Here is a 27,491-nt window from a genome sequence, read left to right on the forward strand (position 1 = left end):
CACTTTAGACAAGCGTTCTCAGAACCACAGCTATGCCACTATCAAACAATGATACTCTGTTTATGGAACTCGATAGGGAAAACGTACGTAACATTAAACCTTCATGAAATGTTACACACTTTTAAGCAAGTGTTTTAGTTGTGTACATTTTTGCCTCTTTTCTTGCAAAATGAAACAGAAGAGAAGATGGTGCTTTACTTTGGTTGGGGCAAAAGAAGTTTCAACAGGCAGAGTTCAGCTCCCCTGAAAGATGATAAATGAGATGGGTCATTTCTTGCTTCCCCATTCTTGAGCGAGTCAGAAATGGTGGGAAACAATGACCTTTAGGCCTGGACAAAGCAAGGAGCCTTCCCCTCTCCTATTTTCCTTTCATCTTCTAACTAACAGGATTCCTTCTTGAATGTGTTTTTAACACCAGTTCTTCAAACAGGTCATGAATACCTCACAATCCTTTCTCCTTCCTTGACAGACATTTTGACTGTTGCCAGAAACTACCTTTGATGTGTTCCTGTAAAGAATAACACAGACTTTCCTGTTTGTCTCAAAGCTACTGAACTGAAGCTTCCACTGCAAAGGACAAAATGATCTGTATTAAAAAAAATACCAGCACACCTCCGCAAACACACACACACACACACACACACACACACACACACACACACAAACTCTGTCATTATAATCCAAGACCTGGCCTCCCCAGGGTTCAAACAGTTCTTGTTGTTACCTTCTTGGTTGTTTTAATATGATTTTTTCATCATGCTTTCCCTAATCTCTGCTATCGGTGTCTCAAAATAGCAACAGTAATTATCAAATCCCTCTCCCCCCTTTCCATTCCCGGCTGAACTGGAGCGCCTCTGAGATTTCCCCACCAAACCTCTGAACCCGTCTGAGGTTCGCTCATCTGTCTTTCTAAGTCAGCAGAAGGAAAAACACAGGAAGACTGTGCCTTGAGCTATAACAAATCCTGGACAACCTCTAGCTTGTCAGTATCTCCTGAGGAAACTTTTCATAGAATCAAGAGTCCTGGAAGAGACCTTGAGAGATCAAAAAGTCCTGAAAAACAAGGGTTCTAAGAAACTCAAACTCACAGAATATTAAAAATGGAAAGAGCTGTAGTCATCGCCCGCTTACTATCTTTTCTTATCCCAGTGAAATGACTTCCGTTATTTTCACCTTCTCCTATACAGCCCACTCTCTGGCCCTATAAACCAGTGTTCATGCTGTCTCTATCACCTTCATGATTTTTGTTTTATCTCAATACTATCTGTACCATTATTTACTTAATTTTTTCAAAATTGATTTCCAACGGATTCATTTCCTTTCTTTCTTTACATTGGATTCAGCAATAAGACCCATGAAATCACGACTTTAATGTACTTTTCCCTTCGAATTCATAACAAATTAAAACCATAACTATTAAAAAAATGCACACTTCTAATACCTAAAATTATCTTGTATACAACTGTCTTATGCATATCACAAGCTGGGAATTAAAGTTCTAGTTCAGGGGCTAGCAAATTTTCCTGTAAAAGGCCAAATAGTAAATTTTTTTGGCTTTGAAGGCCAAGAGGCAAAATCAAGAATCTTATGGAGGTACTTATATAATATGAGAGGAAATAAATTTCCACATTCCCCCCCCCCAAGCATTTAGAAATGTAAAAGCCATTCTAGCTCACAAATCATAAAAAAAAAAAAGGAGGTGGGCTGAATTTGGCTCATGGGCCATAATTTGTCAACCCCTGCTCAACATCATGTATCTGATATTTGTTTGAACCTTCTCTGAAATTTCTGTAACATCGAGTGGGACATAAAAGGACTTATAGGATGGTTGTGAAGATGAAATAGTTGAAAAGTGTTAAGTGCTTAATACACCATCTGGAGCAAAGCAATTACTCAATAAATATTAGCTGTGTTTTCATCTTTGTCATAATCATCATCATCATCTTCTTCTTCTCTCTCTTGACCAGGCTGGTTAGCCACTGAGTACTTCTCCTGGCACACAGTAGGCACTCAGTGTGTGATAGATGATGTTATTATTTCAACTGGTTGGAGCAGTGCTTCTCAACCTTCTATGCAGATCAGACGCAACTGCGGGGTTATTTTTACAAACGCATGCTAAGTCTCACCTCTGGAAATCCTGACTCCAAAATTCACTCAAGGAATAAACTGAGCACGTGTGGTTTTTGGAAAATTCTAGAGCAATTCTGATGATTCTAAACACAAACCTGTGACTTAGAGCATAATCTGGAGAACAGGGTCAGATATTCCAATCCCCAGATAGGCCCACTGCTCTGTTTTATGGTCACATACAATTCAGTTAGTGCTCAGTCCCTTTGTTAATAGTAAATTCCATCTGTCAGTCAATCAACAACTGATGTTAACTGAGCACCTACAATGTGCCAGCCCTTGAGCTAAGCTCTGGGGACACAGCAGTGAAGGAAGCAAAGACCCTGCAATATGATAGCCCCTCTTCCTCACCTTTCATTCCTTTGCCATGCTTGATTTTTTTTTTCCTTAGCCCTTTTCACCATCTTGCATCTTCAGTGTATATTGGTTCTGCCCCATGAGAGCAGGGACCTGATACATTTTGTTGACTGTCGCTCCCACAGCCTAGAAGAGTGCTTGGCACACAGTAGCTGTGTGTTCAATAGAGATTTGCTCTAACGGGTGAAGAGGGAACTCTGCACCTCCTCAGAGAGCCAAGCTGATGGCCAACCCAGGGCAGAACATGTCCCCAGCCTCCTCGGTGTCAGAGTTAAGAGTGAAGCATGTTTTCTGGTCCTGTAACCTCCCTGCTGTTTAATCTGAAATCATTGCTTTATGACTCAGTTTATTCTTTTATAAAATTACTAAAATGTCTTGAGTATTACATAGAATAATGCTCATTGTGGGGACAATGTTTAATAAGTAGCAGCTCTGCTGTGTTGGGTTTTCTCGTCACCTGGAATTGAATGCACAAAAGACGGTTCTAGAGCTTTTCTGACAATCCCTAAAGAGATCAACTCAGAGCAAGTAATATGCCTATATTAGTTCTCATTCTATAGACTGATAATATGCATCTGTTGATTGGACAAATAGTTCTTGAGCTTCTACCATGTACTGGATGCAGTGCTGGGGTCTCAGGACATGGGGCAGATGATGAAACCAGTCAGGGCCCCTGCCCTCAAGGAACTTACTGTCTGTGGGGAGGGGGGATGGGGGGAGATGGATGGGCATCAAGTAAACCAAGAATCATAAAATGCCAATGCTGAAAAGTGGCAGCCATGGTGCTTTCAGGTTAATACTGGGGAGGAAGGTGGGATTTGACACAGTCTAAAGGGTCAGAAAAAGTTTCCCTGAGCAAGTGATACTCAGGCCAAGACCTGAACCATGTGAAGCTGTTAGCCAGACTTAGAGGAGAGAACCACGACTGGATGGTAACCACAACTGAGTAAAGCCAGGGTGCAGGAGAGAAAATGAGGACCTCATCTCAGAGAGGTCTACAGGAGCCAACCACTCAGGGGCCTGTACACGAATTCTTCTCAAACCTCATCTGCCCATGAATCCCCGGGGCATCTCGTTAAAATGCCAACCCTGATTCAACAGGTCTGGGCCAGGGCCTGAGAGTCTGTATTTCTAACCAGCTCCCAGGAGTTGCAGAGGCTGCCAGCACACAGACCATACCGTGAGTAAGAAGGTTTCAGGCCATGACTTTAACGTAAGAGCAGGGAGGTTTAGGCAAGATTTCCCTGAGATCCCTCTATACTGTATGAACTCGTCTTGCAGCTGTCAGGGAGCAAAACCCTCTGCCTGGAGCTTGAGAATCTTTGGGAAGCCTCTAAGATTCCGTTGGAGTTGGTGTCCTTTCCTGGGGAGTTTACTGACACTTGTGTCAGTCCCAATTCTAGGTGGCATTGCCATGAAACAGGCTGCTCCTGCCCAACAGAAACTCCTTTGCGTGGGTGTTGCAACTCAGAAACTCTGGGGAGGGAAAGCCCATACATATTCTTAAAAATCAAGGCAGACTTGCTAAAAAGAAACATATATTTGTATTATATACATACACACGTACATAGATAATCTTTGAAATGCAGTAATAGCCACACATAGGATTGAAATGAAATCTTACACACATTAAATCATCTCAAATTTAATCATTAAAGGATTAGGGACTGGGATGCTTTTGCTGTTGCTGCCAAGGCCTGAGCAGACCCAGACTTCTCCGTCGGAGCCCACATCTGGGACTAGACATCTCAGGACGGCCTGTCCATTGGGCAGGACCGATCCTGTGGGCGTGGTGATTGTCCCTGGCAGTGATCAGTGAGAAGCTAGTGAGTGGGGCAATACTGAACACACACGGGAGAGACGGGCACACGGTGGTCTGGGGCAGACGAATCTGGGGAGCAAGTGTCCCTTCAGGGCCATTCGGGAGGAGGGCGGCATGAGGAAAGCAGGTGCCTGCTCGATGCCTTCAGTGCACCGTCACCCCAGGTCTACTAATTGTCTTTCTAAGACAATCTGGGTGACAAATACGGGCCCGAGAAACACTGCCCTTGCAAGCAATCCCAGCTGCTCCGACAAATGTCCCCAAACAAAGGTTGCACACCACCCACCCCCATGCATGAAGCTCAATTTAATTGCTCACCTCTGCAGCTTTAAATCAAAGGTGGCTCCTATTAAGTATAATTACCTTTGCCAGTAGCTTGTATAACACAGTAAGTGAGGGGCTACTAACCAGGAACGGCTTCTACAGAGCATTATATATGCCTTGGACTAAATCAGCAGGACCCACAGCTTCAGATACACATGTAATTCAGCCAGGAGCACATGTATACTGCAGGTAGAGAGCTGCACACACGCATAAACACAGCATTTCCTCCACGTATGTCAGCAGCCTGCAAATACCACTCTGCAGAAGAATAAACTACAAGAGAAAAGGTTTCTCTGAACCTTGAATGTACAAGACGTGTTGCTCGGTCAGTTTTTCCACAAGAAGGCAAATTGCCATCCAACCAGTTAGTGTCTGAACAAGTCCCAAATCCAGTACAAGAAATCAGACCCAACTCCAACTTTCTCAACCGCCAAATGCCCATATTTTACCACCTTTCTCACCCCCGGAAAGCAGGGAAGTGACACCCCTCCTGGCTGGCTTTGACACAGTCATTTTTCTCCCACTCAACCTCACCACATCTTTCATTCCTGACATACAAAAACATTTTTTTAAATCACGGGCATCTTTATCATTTCAGGCTCGTCAATTCCCATTTTGCCTAATTAATAAATAAATCAAAACCTGAAAGGAAACGAAAGGAAAGTTGAGAAGAACTTTTGGCCCTAACCAAAAAGAAGCCACAGCGAGCTAGATGTAGAATGCGGTTCTTTCAGTCCTGCAGGCTCATTCTAGGAGTTATATTTCACCTCCGTTTTCACTTTATAGAAGCCTGTTTATTAAACTGTGTGCCCAGAAGCATAAATGAAGACCTCAAAAAAAAATAAGTCTCTTTCTCCAAAGACGTTATACATTGCTATTCTAGTAGTCCTCAAACGGTCGGCTCTCCCCCCCACAACCACCGTATTAACTAGCATTTATTGAGCACTTACTATGTACCAAGCATGTATGAAGCATATCATGTATACAATGGATATAATCTAGATGGCGGCCCCATGTAGTATTAAAGGAGTTTTTTCAAAATTAAGAGACTAGTGGTTAGAAGGTTAAATAACTTGCCAAAGGTCAGACAGAAAGTAAATAAGTGCCTGGACTTGAACCCCAGTTTGTCATGTCATGCGGTCAGGTACAGGTAAAGCATCTGGGACAGTGCTGGCAGGGAATGGACTCTCAGTACATGTGAACAAGTCTGATCATTATTGTTTCAGGGAACAAAAGAGAAAAGGTTGATGCCGTTAAGGGTTGCAGCGAGCAGTGATCAGAGTGGCCAACTAGGAGCAAATCTAGAAACCTTCACAGCAAATTATCGCTTATAAGAGCTGTGCAGGCGCTAGCATGTGCAGGAAAGAAAGGACCTGGGTTCAGTAAGGATTAGTAGGAAAAGAAATCAGGGAACTATCGCTGATGGAAATGTCCAGGGCTACCTGGGATAAACTTTGGGCAGATCAACAGTGAGACCCAGGAACAAACAAACATACAAACAGAAATGAACTTGAGTTCCTAGTGAATCACAGATCATCATCCATCCATCCATCCATCCATCCATCCATCCATCCTAGGCACTCCATCTCTAACCTCTTAAGATAGGGGGCCGTGCCTCGTTCATCCCTGTAGCCCTGGAACACAGCACAGCGTCTTGAAAATAATAGAAATGAACAAATATCTGTTGCAAGAATAAAAGAATGACCCTCAAATACATACACTCCTTTCAGGGAACTTATCTTCCAAGAATCAGTTTGATCCTTCCAGCCTTCCTTCGCTCTCACAGTTTCCAAGCCTCTTCTATATTATTCCTGGAATGAGATTTTTACCCTGGAAGATCTACATGGCAGCATCAGTGTTGGCTCAGCAAAGTTCAAGCTCAAGCCCTCACCCCACAAATTTTTCTTTGCTCCTCTGGAAGTCAAGCCTCTTATTTTTGCCATGCATCTCTCCCATTGAAAATTAAAACATCTCAGTCTCACAGATGGGTTTGCCGAATGTATTGTTTGTCACAGCTCTTGTTTTCATGATGCAAAAACAATAGGAAGCCCTTCCCCTCACTTTAATTTTTTAAAAATTCCTTTAAATAAAGTTGCTACTGTTTTATCTTGGGGACTCCCCACTAACTTGTCCAATTTCTTCCCTCCACTGCAGGAGAGCAGTTCAAAGTACGTGCCTGAGAATTCAAATTGGAGTTACAAACCAGTATTCTGTTTATTTGTCAGAGTGCTGTGGCAGATTCAAAAGTTAAACCAAAGCACAAAACTCTTCTTGTGGAGTGGGTACTCAGGGGACTGTGGTCTAAAATGAAAATCAGATCATTGTTCACAAAAGAGAAAAAAGAAACAACCCTCACACAGTGCATTGTAACACATTTGAAAACATCTCTGTGTTCCTTAAACGTTCTGCTAAGAGTACTAACAGGTCAGTCCACAGGAAATGCAAGAATACGTTATAGTTTAATCAGGGCACATAAAACACTGTCTAGAATGTTATGTCGCCCGGGGGAATGCAGTGAGCAGGGAACATTTACAAACTCCAGGTCAGTCTCCCCATTACATCACTGTGAAAAAAAGAAATTTATGAGGTTAAATTATATGGATGTTATATATTGGAACTGTTAGCCCATTCCCACATGAGAATGTTGGCTGAAACGGCCAGATTCCCTGAGAGAAATTTCTAAGGCCTTCTATTGTGGATGTTCTTACGGTAACTTTCCACAAAAAAGTGAAGACTTATTTATTCTTTGAAGACAATGAAATGAATAAAAAGAAAGAAGTCTAACCAAAAAAAAAAAGCCCAAATGCCAATAGAGAGGGCACCTAGAATAGTTACTTATTCTTATTCCTCTTCTCCGGAGATAATAATACAGAAGTTATTTTGTGGAACTTACTCATGATTTATTTGACCTGTTCCTCATCTAAGTGATTGGAAACACAGATGTTGATGCTATAACTTTGCTTCCAGTAAATAATTCCTCAAAGGACTCACATTTGTTTAACCTTAGTCACAAGATGATAAAACTTATTAAACATTTATGGGAGCAGCAACACAATTTTGTTGGTTTACGTCTTTGGCAAGATTGGAAACTCATATCCCCACTTTTCCACCTTCCTTTCACCTCTCTAAAAGAAAAAATATCTTTGAGGAAGTTCCTGTACCTGAATTATGAAGATCCCCGCCCCCCCCCCCCCCGCTTTACTTCTCCATCTGCGCCTGCAGTTTGACAGTAAACAGAAGGGCTGCCATGCTGATCTCAAAGAACAATAATTAAACCAAAGGGACAGCAGACAAGGTGCTCCCATGGGATCGACAGAGGAAGAATAAAAACCTCACCAGGGAGCTGTTTTCTTATGATTGCGAACCTGCTTCTGAGATAAGCAAACATTCACATGTGTGACGCGCGTGCATTTATTCACTGAACAACACTCCCTCAGAACCGACTCTATTCAGCCCTGCGGACATAAATAACATGGGTATCTAAGTATCCCAAAGACTCCAGGAACCTTGGATAACCGTTTGTTCATTCATTCATTCATTCATTCATTCACTCATTCATGTATTCAACAAGAACACCTACTGTATTCCAGGTAGAGCAAATGAAATGGTCCCCACGATTTGAAAGGTTTGTCAATCCCTGACATGACACAATGTAGAAAAGGAAACAGAAATTACAACTGGTATAGAGCCTGCTTCCTGGTATTATCTGTCACTTATACATTTCTTATCTAGAGCTGATTTTCCTGTGCAGGGGACATCTGGTGTAACTACGGCTCTGTTTTCCTCTCACCTCGGGCTACAACCAGGAGGGCAAGGGCAGTGCCAAAGGGGCACCCCTGGGGAAATACACCATGACACTGGAATACACACTATGACACTGGAAATACACTGTGTTCACAGGGAAAATCCTGAAGAGTTCTGTGGTGATTTCATTAGCAGCTTAGCCTTGGCATGGACATATGCATATACTATGTCCACCACAGACACAAAACTCACGAACAGTAAGGGCTTTTTACTCTCGCCCCACCAGACACACACACTAACATCCACGACATATCTAATCCAGCTGTACATGAAACATATTCATGTCCACAACATACGTAATATGCACAGATTTACAACTCAGATCCACAGTAAAACAGATCCACAGCGCGCACGCACACACGTTCCAAGGATGCTGCTGGTCTTGGTTGTGAAACGCATCTGGTACTACATGGACCCTCTAAACTCTGGGGTCCTATCTAATTAATATATCTACCCCCAGGACCAACTGGTAGGCCTCAATACATGTTTGCTAAACTGCATTACAGTACAGCGTAATTGTTCCATATGTTAAACTGTAGGATTGACTATTGTTAATAATTCAACTTATAACATGGACAAACAAAAGTCCTTTCCTGACCCCACCCACGCATGTTTAATACCCCATGGAGATTTAGCATCAGTAAGGCTATAGCTGTCCAGCTAGGAAGCTTAATCATTATACACTCTGAGGACAAATGCAATTTCTTTTATGCTATTCATGGTTTGGTTTGGTTTTTTCCTTCTCTCTGTATCCCACCCCACCCCACCTCAAGGTGGCTAATGACAGTGCTCTTGACATACTAGGATTCAAGCCATGTTGATGACTGTCGCATTCATTATTGGGATTACTGACATATTTTATGTTCCGTTTACTTACTTCAAGCAGACATTTAGCAAGTGCCTACTAGGTGCAAATTAGCTAGTTGAATTTTTGGTTAAAGAAGTATACATCTCAGTAAAGACACCAAGCATGTTCAAAATATGAAATATTAGCTGTTTAAGTGATGTTTATTTTTCTCAACTCATTCTCTTGATAAATGCAGTAAAATTCTCACAACTGTTATTCTCTACATAAATTACTTATGTGACAATTGTAAAAATTCCCAAGAATATTCATTACAGGATTGTGTGTAATAGTGAAAACTTTAAAATATGCTAAATGTCTCTTAACAGAGGAATCGATAAATCAGTAAAAATGTACATGCTTATGGTGGAATATTATAAAGCATATAAAAAAGAATTAGTTATATCTATTTTCTTAAATCTATCATCTCTTTCTCTCTTTTTTTCTCTACCTATGTACTTGCATACTTGGATAGAGGCCCAAAAATAGAGTAAAAAAGAAAACCTTGTAAAACATAGCATGAAACTATTTACAACTGTATCTCAAAAAAACTGGGAGAAAAAAATTAATTTTTTTAATTAAAAAATTAAAAATTTTAATTTAAAAATTAACTTTCAATTAGTAGGTCATATTGAAAACAAAAGCAAACAAACAAAAAGTTTTAAACATATAAAAAAGAATAATAATGCTCCTACCTACATACACTTGCAGGCAATACTGTAAATAAGGTAAGATGTGCACACCAAATTCTTCATAGTGCCTGTCTCTGGGGACAGAGAGAGGGAGAAAGTAACAATAGCTGAAGAACACCTATTATGCACCAAGCACTATTCTAAGTACTTAATAAGTGCCAACTTTTTAAAACCTCATAATAGTGCTTGGAAGTAAGCACCCTCCTTACACTTATTTTACAGGACTGAGGTGCAGAGATTTTAAGTTTGCTTTTCAAAGGGAACAGCTTTATCTGTACAGTTTAATTCCTATATATCTGAAATTTACTGATCAAGTGAAATAAGCTCACCTTATTACTGACAGTTCTCTCCTCTATTCCATCTGATTGATTATTCCCATCCAATATTCATAAAGAAAATATTTATATTAAAGATGATAAAATAAGATGATAATTTCATTCCATTTCTCATTAAAATAACTGGTAATCAAATGGCAAGGCAGTTTGCCAAACTTTGTATTACTACAAATGTTTGTTTCAAAATGTCACCCAAATTAAAAAATAAAAATAAAAATAACCCACCACCAACTAAAAACGATTGTTGATTTTTTTCCAAGAAAGATCCCATCGTGATTTCTGTTGTAAGCCACACTTTCCCTCTGAGATATGACCCCTTGAATTTCGTGATTATCTTTTTTTTTTTTTCACAATATTCAGAGTACTCATTTAAATGTCACCTATAATTAAATACTTACAAGTAAGAAACACCTTTGGAGACCCTGACCATAAATATTACGAGGGACTCTAAAGGGGAAATCTGTGAGGGTAGCTTTGCGTTTGCTAAAATAAATAATGGGGTAGCGTCATTGCATGTGTTCCATCTTTTTGATGGCCAGGAAGAGTCATGGAGCCTACAAGAGATTTATGGGGAAGAGATGAGCAGTGTCTGACTTCAGGACACATCCTCAAGGATGCTGTAGGAAGTGGGTGAGCACGATTACTTACTGAGCCACCCCAGATGGACTGTGTTGGGGATTTTCATGGAATTTTTTTTTTTAACCTCTGTTTAATAAAACAGGAATGGACTTATGAAAATGCCATTGTGTAAAGCTCAAGAGGTTCTAAAAATTCTTTGTTTTTTTTAAAATCTTCATAGTTTCCATTTTTTTAAATGGTATTTAGATATTTAGATAAGGATGATTCTCTTTCTACCATTTTTTCCTTTCTTCCTTTTGCCACAATTGACTGACTTCAACCTGGAGGAAACCCTCAATTTCATTTCATGCCCTTGATCTGCACATATTTATACTAGACTATGAATGTTTATGTGACTTTTTGCTATTAAACATTAAATAATGTGAGAAGCAACAAAACATGGTGTTTGAGTACTTGGGCTCTGATACGCAGACCCAGGGTTTAGTATCTTATTTAAAAGCTTGTATGATCTTCAAATTACTTAAAATTTCCAAAACTAAATTTCCTTGTCTATTCAATAGGCCAATAATAATATCCGGTTCTCAAGATGTTTTGGGGAGAGACTTTATGTAAACGACTTTTATGTAGTCAATGCTGAGTAAATGTTAACCACTTAGTGTAGATTTTTGGTTCTGCGTCATCCAGGTCAATGAACAGTAGCCACTATATGACAGACCATTATGATTAGTATCATCTTCATCATTGCTGCCATCATTATTTTGATCACAGTCACCTATGGAGGCACATATGCTAGACAGAAAAGGCTCAGAAGTCTCATTACTGGGAAGAATCAGGAGAGAATAGGGAGGGGATGGATTAAGACAAAAAAGAGGAAACACTGGAGAGAGGATGAGAAAATATGACAAAGATAACAAGAAAGTGAAGGAGGTTCCAAAGAATAAAACCGGGTTTTCTGCCCTCTCATCCAATAGTTTCCAAAATTTTAGAGAGTGTAAGAAATAAAGAACCAGGTCTGGGATACTCCTTTTGTTTCTTTCTTGTCTCTTGACTCTGGTACCCAGGGTGTCAGCCCGCTCCCTAGCGGATGGAGACTTTGCTATATATCTGCTGGACTGCCTGTCTTTCTTCTCTTAACCGAGGGATTCTCTGGACTCTGATGTTGCATGTTGGGACCAGGTAGACCAATGCATAAATGGGTGTGTTTCCCTGTTGAAATACATTAGGGAAAATTGTCCCCACCATTTCTAAAAATATAGGCAATTGCCATGAGAGAGTGAGAGCAGAAGAGGCTATTAATATTTCTTCCATTGACTAAAAGCCAAAAGTGAAAATGGACCCTGGAAATAATTTTTTTAATGTTTAAATGCTTTGGCATTTGGAATTAGAGAGAGAGAGAGAGAAGAAGAAGAAGAAGAAGAAGAAGAAGAAGAAGAAGAAGAAGAAGAAGAAGAAGAAGAAGGAAAGGAGAAGGAGAAAAAGAAGAAAAAAGGGAGGAGGAGGAGAGAACTTAGATATTTTTCTCCTACATCCTGTAATTTAAAGCCCTAGTGGGTGCCTAAAATTCAGATTCATGGGCCTCATGCCATCCTATGGAATCAGAACCACTAGGCTCTAGCCTGGGAATCTGTAAATTTACATTTTAACAAGCTTCCCAAGTGAGGAGGACACCAAATAAAGGTTGAGAACCACGACTCTATTCCAGATGCAAAAACCAGAACATTATTCCCAGTCCTTCCATATTTGCAAAATTTCCTGGGCCAGTAAAGACTTTCCAGAGTTTTTCTCTGATATCCTGGGAGGGGAAGTTCCTTCTGGTTTTTAAGCTTTTTGAAGTATTCATGAAAGCCTCTGTTTTCCAGGCATTTTTTTGACCTGAGTGTGACTTGGCAGCCACAGCTCACAGCTGGTTCATGAATCCCTTGCCCTGCTCAGGCTCTGGGCATCTCCAGTGTTCTCACATTTAGTCATCGTACCCCAGCCTCATGGTTCGTGCAATGCCCTCCCCCCAACTATTGCTTTCTTTGTAATAATTCCCTCTTTTATTTACTTAATTTTGTTTTAAAATGAAAATTTATGTCATTCAGTCGGCGGAAAGCCAATCACATTTGCCATAAGTGATGGTAATCAAACAAAATTAACACTTGGAGTTAATATTTTGCTATTCACTGTTGCTTGCGAAAGTCTCTGAATTTGTGGTCTGCTCTTTCTGATAAACAAGTGAGAGAGAGGTGTTTAAGACAGGCTAACAGCAAGTGAGACTTTCTTCTTGATTAAATCAGAGGATTTGAACCAGTATTGAAAAAGGAATACTGTTTTCATTTCCTGCCTGCCTGCTCCTTAGAACTATCTACCCCAGTGGTCTGAAAGCCCATAATGGGGCAACTGTGGCTTTAAAAACTTTTAGAGATGGGCTTACTTTCCTCATTAAAACATTGCATAGAGCACTGGTAGGCTTGGGAAGAGGAGATAGCCATTAGGAGTTTCCACTGGTGGAAATGATGATTCCCGTTAGTGTCTACTTTCCTGCCCCCAAGAGATGCACCTTTATGTCCTTGGGTTTTTTTACTTTAACTCCTACTAATCACATCACTATCATTCATTCTTTCCAACAATAGTTACTGAGCACCAACTCTGTGCCAGGCTTTTGGACACAAAGCAAGTAAGATATAAGATCTGTTCAAGGTCATAAGCTCAGAGTCATGGTGATGATTTTAATAATTCACCATTGATCAAGCACTCACTGTGTACGAGGCACAGTCCTGAGTGCTTTACAAGTGTCCATACTTTGCTCCTCCCAAGCACCCAAGAGGGAGTTTTCATTCTCTCTACTGATAAGGAAATCTAGGCATGGAGAGGATTATTAATTTGTTAATATATATATAGTGACTAAATTTTCTTGACCGCTTACCATGTACCACCATGTACTAAGTATGTTACCTGATATATTTCAATGAATCCTTGTAAAAGCCCAGCGAGACGAGTCCTTTTAGTAGGTCCGTTTTGCAAATGAGGAAATTGAAAGTTTGGGCGGTAGAGGTGCCTGAGGTCACAGAGCAAGGAAATGACCCACTGGAGAGAAATGGAAGCCCGGTCTGTTGACTTCAGGATCCACCCGGTTGCCCTGACACCGTATTGTCTGATGGGGGTGGGGAGATGCAACTCCAGGACTCCATGAAATGTGCTTGAAAAAGACTAGCCTCTCCCTGCACGGTCAATTCTAGAATCAAGGCAGCTCCAAACACTTTCCCTTGTTCCCACTTTGGCTCAGAAAATGGTAGACTGACGATTTTCAGTAAGAACCTTATGTACAACTAGAGGAAAGAAGCGAAAGAAAGAATTCAGGAAGATAATAGGATAAATATAGTCCGGTTTTTCATATACAGTTTTCAGTGTACTCTTCTTTCCCACTCGTACCCACCTGCAATTTTCTGCACATCTCGTCTACCTTTACACCACGTTTCCCATCTCCTGGACCATCAATCGGGTCCAAGTCATCACCAGGTTTTGACTAGGGTGATACAGAAGCCTCCAAAATGGTCCATCTGCTTGCAGCCTTGGTCCCTGATAAGTAACATGACAGCCAGCATGACCCTGTAAAAACCTAAGTGGGATCCTCTGTCTCCCTGCTCCCTTGCCCTGTAAGGCTCCCCAGTTCACTCAGAACCTTGGCGCCTCGTGCAGCATCTGGGCTCTAGAGGTTCGGCGTCTGTCTATCCCTCTGTCCTCATCGCTCACCCTGTGTCCCTCGTCTCGTCACCCTGGTCTCCTTGCTGCGCCTCCAGTTCCTGCAGCAGCTCCAGCCCCAGACCTTCCCACGCCTGGAACCATCTTCCCCAGAGACTTGCCCTGGGCTCTCTGCCACTGTACTCAGAACCCAGTTTCAGCATCACCTCCACAGAGAGGCCTTTGCTCACTCTCTTATCTAAGACAGCACATCCTCCTGTGACGTGAGACCCCTCACCCTCCTCTAATTTTCTCTGTTGCACACACCACTCTCTGACACGAGGTAACATGCATCTGCCTGCTTGTTTGGGACCCGTCTGCCACACAAATGTAAGCGTCAAGAAGGCAGGCCTTTTGTCATTTTTACTCAAGCCTCTAGTTCCAGCACCTCCTACGGTACCTGGTACACAGCAGACCTTCAATAATATCAGTTAAATAAAGGTCTTAGGACAGGCAGCAAAAATGCCCCAATACTCTCTGCTATCCCTGATCTCTTTGTCCTAAGATATTCCTTAACAGGCACCAGCCAGTCTCCCTTCTTTCTTCTCCCAGGCACTTATCTGAAGGTGACAATTAAAAAGCGAAGAAGAAGGCGTTACCAGGAAACAGCCTATAGCCTTCTCCTGTTAGCTTAACAACCCCTAAGCTTTGCTGCCTTGGGCCTGAGGGGATGAGCACAGGTTTCTGGCGGGGGAGGGCTGGGAGCATCTGGAGGCTGAGGGCAGGAGGGCACAGCACCTGGAGAGCAGAGAGAGAGAGAGGTCGACCTCTGGGGTCAGAAATGAGGCTCCCCAACCTCTTGGCCTCCATCCGGGTCTAGGCTTAAGAAGGAAGTCTACAAATCCATAGTATCAGCAAGCACTGTCTATAAGATGAATAAACAACATTCACTGCAAAAAGGTGAATCACTGCTCTTCAACTGAAGGCGGAGGACGTCATGATGAACAAAATACAAGCTTCTAACTAAAATCACCATCGTTGTGTCATTAATATTTCTTAAATTGATAAATATTCAAAGTGCAGCTATGATCATGATTGGTACGGAGGTCTGCCAAAAAATTTTCGATGTGTAAAAGAGATTCTTATACTCTAAATTAATTAATTAGTATACAAAGTAATACACTAATTAAAGTATTTATTCATTCACTTATTTATAGCATCACTTATTCATTCGTCAGGAAATATTTATTTAGTGCCTAATAGGTACCAAGGACTAATTCAAGTGCCTAGATTTCTCCCAGAATTCCTACAGAAGACAAAACAAAACAATAGAAAGGACATAAATTCATTTATGGAGAAGATGCTATGTAAATGCCAGAGACTGCACCAAGGGTTTCATCTATATCACACTGTCTGATCGTCACAACCACAATGTGAGGTGAACGATATCCTGTCTCCATTTGACAGGTAAGGAAACTGAGGTGTCACAAGGTTAAAGGACTCCCCTTAAAGCACACTGGTGGCTAGTTAAGTAGGTAGGAGCTGCAGTTGGATCCCAGATTTGCCTGGTTCTTAACATTTGCCTTCCCACAGCCTCATGGATGGCACCCATCCCTGCACCTGTCAATTCCTCCATAAAGCCTGGGCACGTGTTTTTACCTCCAGGTGTCACCTCTATTATTCCAAGCATCCTAGTCTCCATCACTGAGGGGTGAACTAAGTAGATTGAATGGATAAACATACCCAAGTCCACTACCATCTTTGAAATACAAACAAGTACCCCTGTTCTACTAATAACCCAATTAGATGACATCACTTCCCTGCTTGAACCCCTCCAGCGATCCCATCACACTTAGATGCAATTCTAGGAGGCTACACATGATCTGCCCTGCCTATGTCTCCACCTCATTTCCTGCTACTCTCCCCTGTCTTCATCTGCTTCAGCCATAGTGGCCTCCTATGTATTCCTCAAGCACGCAAGACATTTCTGGACTTAAGGTGTTTATTGCTTCATCTTCCTGGAACGCTTCTCCCAGATCTATGCTCGTCTAGTTCTTCATTTTCTATTCAGGTCTGATCAAATGTCACCACCTAATTAATACTACCCCCAACCATTCTAGGTAAAATGGCAACCTTCCATCCCTCTCTAACCTACTCATCCCGATTCATTTTTATGAAATGCCATTAGAACTATTCAATATTATATATTTATTTGTTCGTTGGCTTTTTGGTCTCACCCACAAGAGTATTAGCTGGGTGGGGGTAGGGACTTTTCCTACTGCAACATTCCAGCACGAAGATCAATGCTTAGCACACAGTAGATGAACAGTCAACATCTGTTGGGTGAATGAACACACGGATGCACACACATACACACGAAGAGGAAGAGCTGACTTTATACATGGCAGATGGCACTAAGGTTCCAGTTGGAGACGCCACAAAAGGCGGCATCCTCTGTCAGTGTTCTCAGTACCCTCCCCCCCGCCAGGTTTAGACATCACAACAGATGCAATGGAAAAATAACAGGAACTGAGGGTCCTTCCTTGGCAAATCACTATGACTCTTCTAGGTAAACTACCACAACAGATTATGTGCATGGGTCTTGGAAGCAGAAAGTTTCAAACCAACCTCGGTCGCTGCATGACCTTGGATGAATCGCTCTGCAGGTTACGCAGATCCCCATCAGTAAAATAACGAGGATGCTAGCATCTAACTCAGGAATGTTGCGAGACTCCACTCAGATGTTCCCTCCTCTGGCAGGTCTCCTCTGACCATCCACACCATTGTTGCCCCAACCCTGTTCTCACATGTTTGTGTTCATAAAACAATTGTCATCATAGAGCTTTTTTCTATATGAAAGTTATCTTTTTTCCTTTATTAAATTACTTGTATGTTCTCTTGCTTCCCCGAACTGGAGGGTAAGATCCCCAGGGACCACACCCATCCCATTAACCTTGAGGATCCAGGTGACCAGAACAGGACCTGGCATGTAGTAAGAACTCAAGAAATAACTGCCGCTTGAATGAATGACTGTAAAATTCATACAGCACTTGGTAAAATGCCTGGCATATAATAAGCACTTAGGTAGTGGCAGATATCATTATTGCTGTTGTTGTTATGTTTGTTGTTGCTGGTGCTATAATTACTATTCCTTGGGAAAGAAACAATTTTTTTTTTTTGAGCTGGGGCAGGGCTCCAACCCATCCAGTATGAGTTTTTCTCAGAAAAGGCTAAAACACTACTCAGTAATTATATTTCCAGTTTTAAAAATCAAAACGCATCCAAGTCTGATTTCTTTTGACCCTGAACTCCTGGTCCCATAATAATTGGCAGGTTCCTCATTTCCCTTCTGGTATACATTTTTCATGGTCTGGTTATTTGGGGCAAAGATACACTAGCTCTGTTAGGTGTGGCCCCTAGCAGTTTTAGTGCATTCTCTCAGCTCAGGACTCACAGCGTCCTTTCCAAAATCCTGAACCTTAAGAAGAACTATGATTACCCCCATCTTGTAGGTTGGAAAATGAGGAGATTTGAGCAGCTGGTCCAAGCATACACATCCAAAAAAGTAGACCCAAGGATTTGAACTTGGGTCAGTCTGACTCCTGAACTTACATTCTTATTGTTTGAGTAAGGTTATCTCTTGAGCTTGCCCAGGGCCAGTTAAGTAGGGTGGCAGAGCTGTAACCAGAACCGAAGTCATTTCCTCCTATTCCACGGTTCCATCCACAGTCCAAAACCTAATCCCAAGGGAGAAAGCAAGAAGAAGCGCACAGCTACAAACCCAACTTTCTAATAAAGGAAAATAGCTAAAGGCAATTCTGATATAAAACGTGCTTATATAGCTTTTCATTTCGGCATTTTTTCTGTACCAAGTGGTACCGAACACACAGAATAGATTTAACTCTTCTCTACAGCATCATCTTGGCCCAGAAGCTATTCATATCTCCCTGGGGTATAAGAGAGAGGCTTCTAAATACATAGAAAAGTCTACAGATCTGATTAATTGAAGTGATTTAAAGTCAGCCCCTTGCAGTTTATATAGAAATATGTATATGCTGCTGCTCCTGCTTACACAAATCTCCCCTACAGAAGATCTTGACCTTCTGTCTTCTTTTTGTATCTCCCACGTCACCAATCACCAGATTTCATGGATTTTTCATGGCGCGGAAAAACATTTAAGGAAGTTTCTTCTAGATTCATTACAAACAGAATGGCCGCTGCCAACTCTGTTTTTATCTCATTCTGCACTTTGTAACTATTTTCATTAAAAATAATAACGTGGGGACTTCCCTGGTGGCGCAGTGGTTACGAATCCGCCTGCCAATGCAGGGGACACGGGTTCAAGCCCTGATCCGGGAAGATCCCACATGCCACGGAGCAACTAAGCCCGTGCGCCACAACTACTGAGCCTGCGCTCTAGAGTCCGCGAGCCACAACTACTGAGCCCGCGAGCCACAACCACTGAAGCCCGTGTGCCTAGAGCCCGCGCTCCGCAACAAGAGAAGCCACCGCTATGAGAAGCCCGCACACCGCAAGGAAGAGTAGCCCCCGCTCGCCACAACTAGAGAAAGCCCGCGCTCAGCAACAAAGACCCAACGCAGCCAAAAATAAATTAATTAATTAAATTAAAAAACAACAGTAACTGTGTTCTGCCCACCTTAATATCTAAACTGTATAATTTCCACAGAAATGACTTAGATGTAGCTTGAAGAAGAAAGCTCAGGGGTGATTTCAGAGTATTCATTCAATTCTGAAAGCACTCAACTAATTAAGACCAGTGATCTTAATTTTTGTACTAAAGGAAACTGCAGCACGCTGGCCTTCTTTAAAAACCCACCTTAGCGCCTAGCAGCTTTACGGAAACATGAGGTTTTTCCTTTGGCATAAACGGACACTACAGCTTTTCCATTAAATTAGTCTTTGGAGAGAGATGCAGAAGAGCTAAAAAGCTCCTTAAAAATCTTCCCTGCTTCACTGCCTCTCCTGTGCCAGGGGGGAGATGTGCAGTTAAAGTGCAACGCTATTTTCTTCTTACCCTGCCGAAACAAAGTTTTCGATCTTGAACCCTGAGCTGGCTGTGTTATAGATCTTGTTGAGGTTTTGCTTTTAGTTTTCAAGCCCATATTTGGTTTTCTAAAACTGTTTTTAAAAAGGGGATGTGCATTACAACGTCCTATATTTTTGTACATCCAGAGAGAGCTTTGTTAGACCCTGCTTCAGGTTGGGTAGTAGTTATAGGGATATTGAAACTATTTTTTTTAATTAACACAAATGGAAAGGAAACTCATTTAGATGTGCAAAATTCAAGACAAATCCTTTCAAATATGATCCAGGTATTTTTTTCCCCATGTAATTTCTCTAAGCTCATTATCTCTAAAACTTTTGCATTGTGCATTCCCTGTTGTTAAGCATAGCTAAATAATACTGATATATTAATAATAGGATTAGCTGGCCGTGCCTCCTGAATTTTAATTTCTAAAATTTTAAACAATTTTAGGCATCACTTTGGCATCACAAAATGTTTGAGAATGCCCAGAGGACATCTTTTTCTGTAGGGGAAACACAAAAGACCGAAAGAGGCAACAATTGGAAATTCCACCTGGCTGTTTTAATGACTTTCGAATCCGTCTAAATTATTTAATCATTTCACCCATGGAGTTTGCTTTGGAAACAAATATATCGGCAATTCCCACATGCATCTGAGATTTCTTCTCTGTGTGGCTGTGTATGTATTCAATATCTTTGGAAAGGACTTGAGTCTGACGGTTACCCTCTGGCAAAACGAGTAACACAAGTACGGCCACGCTGCTGAAGACACTCCAGATGCATGTCCAAGTTAGAGGAAAATCCTCTGAGTTTGCAGACATCGCCCAGAAGTGGATATTTGGTCTCTAAAGTCTCTATTTTTTATTATCATTTCTTAAAGACCCAGTGTATCTTGAAACCGACTTTCAACGTTAAGCCTATCCCTTCTGAAAAAAAGTTCCTGAAACAAGTGACTGACAGGTCAGTAGCAGGAAAAAAAAAAAAAAAAAAAGAAATGATAAATCCAGTGAAAACAGTGTCGTATGCTAGAGGCCTGTAACTGTAGGGTGTTTTTTCTCCCTGCAATATCCAGGTAATCAAGCAAACACTCTCAACAAGCTATTTCTTATGTGGTTAGAATGACTAAGCTCGTTCATAATGGAAGAGCTGCTTGCCAAAGGTCACCCTCAGAAACAGGAGAATTTCTAACTTTAAATGGAACTCAGAAAACTTAAAATAATTTTAAACATACAAATTGTTACAAATTACTGAAAGACAGATTTTAAAAAACCCTCTTCCAGGGTGAAAAGGTTCTAGGAAAGTAGAAGGATGAGATCTCCCTGATACAGACTGTAGGGGAGACATTCTGTATTTATCCCAACATTAGAAAATGAAAATGAATTTCTCCCAAAGAAATAAAAATAAAGCAGCATTGTCAACTTGTGAAACAATAAAATTATTTGTGTGCCAAGCTTCTTTTAATACCACTGTGATTTTTTTTTATATAAAGTCTCTCAATTTGTTGTAATTAAATATGTAATGAAAAAGCACTGCTTCAGGGAAGCGATGCAAGACACTCTCTGTTAGTTTAATGCGTTTCCAACTGACTTTGCATCAAACGAAAATGATACTCTGTGTATGCCTGGTCTTAATATAGAATTTGTTAGGCAATTTTGTGTTTTTTAAGGGGGACTTGGGTGGACACAGACACTGCCTTTGAAATAGTGGCTGAGTCTTCCCAGACCATGACGTACTTAAATAAAATTGATGGTACAGATACAGTGATGGAAGGGAAGCACCACTCAGGACACTGAACTCGTGTCAGCTAATTACAGACCCGGCACAAACACGAACAGGGCCTAGGTTTTCTTCCTGGCTGATTTCCCTAAGCTCAGCTGCAGTGATGAGCAGAAGTGCATCATTTCAGTGGCCTTAAATAATGCCAGGCTCAGTGCCCCTTTAAAACCTGCTCAATTGAGAGTACAATTCCCAAGCCACTGGAAAGATAAATAGATCAGCCCAGGTATTATCCAGTTGGAGAAATTCCGTCAAATGAGTGAGAAGTCAGCTGGGATGAAATGAAAGCATAAGCCTCTGTTGGAGAATGTGACAAAAGGCAAGATGTTTCCAGGGACAGCTCTGCTAAAGATGCCTAGGAGGTATTTGTTGGGTGTGAAGGTTTCCCGAATGGTAGCAATAGAATCGAGGTGACTGGGAGAAAAATAAATGTAAGGTGGGAGAAAAATAAATGCAGAGTATTTCTGAGGAATGCTTCTACCCTCCTCAAAAGTCACCTCTGATCTCCAACCCCCAAGCCTCAAGAAGATTTTCATTGTCGAGAAGTTTCTCACGGCCCCTCTTCCTTACCTGGCTTCCACCAGAACTCCCTATCACTTGCAGTCTGCTGATTAGGGTTAATGTATTGTGTCCTGATATGGCAGATTAAAAATGAAATCAATAAATGCCTAAAACAAATGGGCTTTTGAGATGTCCCATTCCATCTGGGTCTTTAAGGATGAGGGGAGAGGAAGGAGAAGGAAATCATGAGGGGAGTGGGAAAAGGACCAGTTAAGCAATCAATTTCTATCCAAAACACTGTGTGGAGGATGTGATTTCAAGGTACCTGTCCTTTCTTTTTTCAGGGATCTGCCTTAAATAACAAGAATAGCCTGAACAGTTCACACTGCTGAGCCCCTTTGGCGGTGGGGGTGTGTATTTATTTTTCCCATTCATCTGTTAAAAATCATACTGTTTGTGTAAGTGAAGGGGTCTATAGCATGCGGTATTTAAATCTTCAAGATGGGAACTTGTCTCTCTGAACTGTGCTTAAACAAAGTAAGAGTGCCAGGGTCGGGACTCCACCCTGATACCTATTCTCTTGAACCCCATTCCACTTGCCAGTGAATTAAAGGTAAACTTCACCCTGAGCTGACTGACCCCTCCCTGCCCTGCTGGTTTACACTGCTGAAACCTTGCCCACTAATCCAGTCATCGTCATCAGGAGGTTGAAAAGGAGATCGCTCAGGTCATCTCTACACTCCACTGCAGTATTCCGAATTGTCCCTGCTGAATATGTTTCCCGTGTAAACAACCTGTGCTATTAAGGTGCAAATTGCAACTTTTAAGTAATGATTGCTAATAGTCTAATGTTTACTGCCACACAAGGACATTCATGAAAACAAAATCTGCATTATTCATCTCCATATTAAATAAACAAAATAAATTGAGGGAGCTGTTCTCTCCTGCAAGACTTTCCTCAGATCTGGATTATCAAATAGCTTCTGAGAGTCAGCAAGAAGAAAACATTTAATCTCTTTGAGTAGGCCGGAGCAGACGCCTATAATTTATATATACATTAGATATTCATATGTATATGATGCCCAAAGATTTTGCATCCTATCGTAATTGGCTGGCATTATATAAAAACAAGAGTTCAGGATGGTGAAATAAAATATATATTACACATGTGTATGTACAGAGGCTGTGATAGATGGTAGAAAACAGAAGGGTTACAGTGTAAGTCTACAGTTTAAAATTTTTAACTACTCTGCGTCTTGCAAAACACAAACAAATCAAAACACGGTTCTGTTTTATTTTACCTTTCTGCCATCTTCTCTATCTTCCCTACAATGCATAGGGAGAAAAGATGCTGGTACAGAATCCTGCAATATTTTCAGGTAAAAGTAGGTACGTTTTAGTGGTGAGTGAAATATACATCCAAGGAAGCAAGCACACTCACTCATACATACACAGACCCTTGGGGTACTGTAGGCTGCTTTCTAAACTTTCTTCCTTGCCCGAAGTAATAGTATGGTAGAATAGCATAGCTTTAGAAAGCCAGGGAGAATGACATTTCGGAGGGAAGTGTTCTGACTTAGCTGTCTCCTTAAAGAGAACTGCCTACCTCACAGCCCTTCCCTTAAAGGAGGGAGGAATATAACCAATAAAGACTAACGTCCCCCATCACTTATAATATCATCTCGCTCATTCTAACCGCATACCTGCTTTATTAGAAAGTTCCATAATTGATTCCTTGGAACGTGGAACTTAAAACTAATAATGCAAAGGAATCAAATTGCCTCAAACAATTCTTGGGAAAGAGAGTCTCAGTTCTGATTCACTCACAGGCTTTTTCGATGTTACATTATTCATTCATCAAGCTAGAAATCAAGCTTTCAACATCAGCCCATGGGAATAATTACTTACAGTTGTGCATTGTTTAATTTTAAGCAGTGATAAAAGTTACTATGGCCACAATCCTAGAACCCACCTTGTTCTTCTCCCCGGATGTTAACTGGCTAAAGAATCTCCAAGTGGCTAACTTTACTTGTGAATAACCACATCAGCTAAAACAGAGTACAGCATCGATGACTTCAGATGAAAGAAATATTACATGAAAAAATACCTGCTTTAGTAATATGTGAGTAAATAAATACCGTAAGAGGGGCCTCATTGTGTACAAAATGAATTATTCCCTTTCAGCTTCACAAGGGCTTCCACTTCTTCCAGTGAAAATAATAAAAGCCACGAAAACAGACACATAAAGACGCTAGGAACACAATAGGCCAGAAAACTGAAACTACAGTCAGAACTTTCTAACACACACATACACATACAAACACTACAGTAAATAGATAAGCTAGCTCCAACAGACACCAGCTTAATGAAAAGGATCTAATTTAAATAATGTGATACAGCATTGTGTTACGTACACCTGGATCCTCATTGATCAGAGCATAATTATAATCAAAGTAGTGCAGTTCTGAGCAATGCACTTTTTGTAATGAGCTGACCAAAGGAGACATGTCTAGTCATTCTGGTAATTTAAATTACTGCCTAGTTGTTGGCCTTTACCGGAACAACAGGGGGAAAAAAAAGAGTAATTTTCAGGGCAGTATCACTTCTTGCTGGACTGTTGCCCAGGGTTCTCTTTTGGGACAACAATAAGGACGCTATCTCTAATAATCTATCTATACTTAAATTTATGTTGCTAGAACTGGAAGAAGCAGGCTCAGTCTTCCTGAGTCTAAAAGGCCAGTGCACACCCCAGTGCTGTTCAGATTGCAAAGCAATCTAAGTTTTAAAAAATAAGTGAGTTAAATGTAGAAAGGGACAGGGGTAGGAGGAAGAAACTGTTTGCAAAAGAGGTAGCTAGAGTTGAAAAAAGAGTACCTCATTGACTAGGCAAGTTCTAAATAGATACGGTACTAAAAATACCTAAATTATTTTGCTCTTGGAAATACATGAATCAAAGCTTTGTAAATGATATTTCCCCATGCAATTTGAATCAATCTATACACGGTTACGGATCTGCGCTCAGAAGGGAAGATAATTGTGGATATCTCAAAGCACATGTACTGCCATTCGTGCTGGAATCAGGCCACGATGGAGGATGAGCTTGGTGGTCCAGCATGTTCAGACACAAACACCCACTTTGCCCAGATTTGTGACTAACTTTGGATTTGCTCTGAGGGTGGCTTTTCAAAGTTTATGAAAGTGTTCCACCGAACTTCTTCTCCCTAATGTTTCGCTCGAGTTGGAACAGAAGGAAATATTGTGGGGGGCTCTGCAGAAGACCCGCCTTAACTGATGCTGCCTAAAGCATGCGGGTAAAGACAGAAAGAAGGGGGAAAAAAACTTAAGCTTTTTGCTAAAGCCCGATTCAACTGAAGGACACAAAGAAGTAAAAACGCCCACATTAAAAGCCAAACAAGATAATAATTGTGCATGTCTGGCTCTGAATCTAGAGGGCAAGGCTTGCGTCACTGGCACTCTGAGTTACCATGGTGAGTGATTTATTGATATATATCAAGAATGAATAGATCAAAGGCAGCGAGATGACAGGTGATCAATCAAATGTCAAACCAAAACTAGCAATCAAGTGGAAAGCTGACTTTTCAGTGGGTGGGTCTGGGAGGAGAAAAATGAACTTTCATATCACACTTCCGAGAAGCAAAACCCCAGCATACTATTAAAAAAGCAATTAAGCAACCCAAAAGGAAAAAAAAAAAAATCCTCTACAAGATCTAATGTACTGATCCACTAACCTGTTCCTCTCTTTTTCTTTTCTCTTTTGGAGGAGGGGTGGTAAGTAAGAATTCACATGGGATAGTTCCTACCATACAAATCCATTTACAAAGTTTGTAACTCACTCTGGGCAAAGGAAATCCAGAGCTGTTTCAATATTAAAGGGGCATTTTTCTTCCCCTTTTTTAGGAGAAGGGAGAGTGTTGATTAGATTTCCAAACGTGGATCCTCTTAGAAAACATATTCAAAGGTTCGTTTCCTGGGGTGGCTTTTTCCACCTTGGTGATCAAAGCTAAACTCCTATGGCTCGCCCCAAAGCCAGCCTTGCAGCCCGGGGCTGGGTCACTGCTCACACTTCAGCGTCCCAAACCCCAGCCAGAGGAGACGCTGTCCCTCGAGGCCAGAAGCCACTGGCACTGACCACGCGGAGGGATGCGGGGGTGGAAGGACTGTCTCCCCACTCCGCACCCCAAATCCTCAACCCAACTTTGGCCCGAGAGGCAAGAAGCAGACTGGGAGAAAGTTAGGGGTGGGGTAAAGGGTGGAGGAAAAAAAGTTTAAGGAGGGAAGGCTTGGTGGGATAGCTTCCCCCAACACCCCCAATCGGAGCCTGGAAAGGGGAGGATTTGGGAGACTGGAGAAGGCGAGAGAGGATGGGGTTCTGAGCCGGGCAGAGAGGGGCACCCGGAGCGAACTCCCCCGAAAGCCGAGGGGGGTGGCGTCCTGGGGCACCCGGGGCGAGGAGGGCGGGCGAGGAGCTCGGCGCACCGGGCAGCCCGGCCGGACAGCCCCGAAGCGGAGCCGTTTCTCTTACCTGCCGCCCGCTTGGGTGCCTGCTGTTTCCTCCTTGGCATCGCTCTACTTCGCTCCAGTCCCACTTCTGGCGCCCCAGCCCCGAGCCGCGCGCGGGGGCCCGCGGTCTCTCTCGCCTCTCTGGGTCTCCTCCGCCTCCTGCCCGGTGGCTCCTAGGGCGTCACTCGGCCTCTGTCCCCCTGACGATCCCCCCTGCAACTCCTCCACCACGGGCCAGAGACCCCCCTCTCTGGGTGGCAGACACGGACGGCTGTGCCGGCTGGTTGGAAGTAGAGGTTGGTTCTGCCTTGTTTGTTTGTTTGTTTTGGATTTTTTTTCCTCTCTCTTTCTCTCTTTTTGTTTTGGCTTTTTGGAATTTTTTGTTTGTTTGTTTGGTTTTTTTTTTTTTTTTTTTGGTGACTGTTGAGACACTTGATTTCTTTATTAAACATCCAAGACCGGGTTCGGATGGAAGGGACGAGGGACGCACACGCGCGCGTAAAGATAAGGAAAAAAAAAAAAAAAGAGGCAATCCTGGGAAGGTAGTGGTTTCTTCTTCTCTTTCTTCTTCCTTCTCCTATTTCCCTCCTCCTCCTCCTCCTCCTCCTCCTCCTCCTCCTCGCCGATCTCTATGGCGGATTCGCGCCGGGGGCAGAGAGACCACTCACTGCAGGTTTGTGGCTGCTGTCGGATCCCCGTCTGCGAGTGATATGCTGAGGACAGGAGCGGGTCTGGGAGAGACAGAAAATCTGGAATTCACACACACACACACACACACACACTCACACACACTCACACACTCACACGCACGCACGCACTCTCGCTTCCTCTCACACACACACTCACACCCCCCACATATGCACACACACACACACACGCACACGCACACACACTCTCACACACACACAAGACAGGGCGAGGCGATGCCAGCAAACATCGATCCCGTTGAACAAACTGAACATTAACAAACTCCTCCTCCTCCTCCTCTCCCCGCGACCTGATGACAGGGAGAAATTTACTCCCCAGCCGCAGAACGCCAGGCACAGGGAGTCTATTAAAGGGACAGTGTCCTGCCGGGGAGCAGGGCTGGGGGCGGGGAC

General features: G+C 42.1%; 1 protein-coding gene across 2 annotated transcripts in view; it reads right to left on the minus strand.

Moving 5' to 3' along the window:
- TSHZ2 (teashirt zinc finger homeobox 2) overlaps positions 1-27,281 on the minus strand; it is a 455,171-nt gene extending 427,890 nt beyond the window's left edge. For both annotated transcript variants that reach the window (XM_081256897.1, XM_081256896.1), the window contains exon 1: positions 26,414-27,281. In XM_081256897.1, the coding sequence (XP_081113023.1) occupies positions 26,414-26,453 (40 nt within the window). In that variant the 5' untranslated portion in view covers positions 26,454-27,281. The remainder of the gene's footprint in view (positions 1-26,413) is intronic.
- Between the last annotated feature and the right edge of the window lie 210 nt (positions 27,282-27,491).

The sequence above is a fragment of the Mesoplodon bidens genome, assembly GCF_964165515.1.
Source record: "Mesoplodon bidens genome assembly, chromosome: 15".
NCBI classification, from domain to species: domain Eukaryota; kingdom Metazoa; phylum Chordata; class Mammalia; order Artiodactyla; family Ziphiidae; genus Mesoplodon; species Mesoplodon bidens.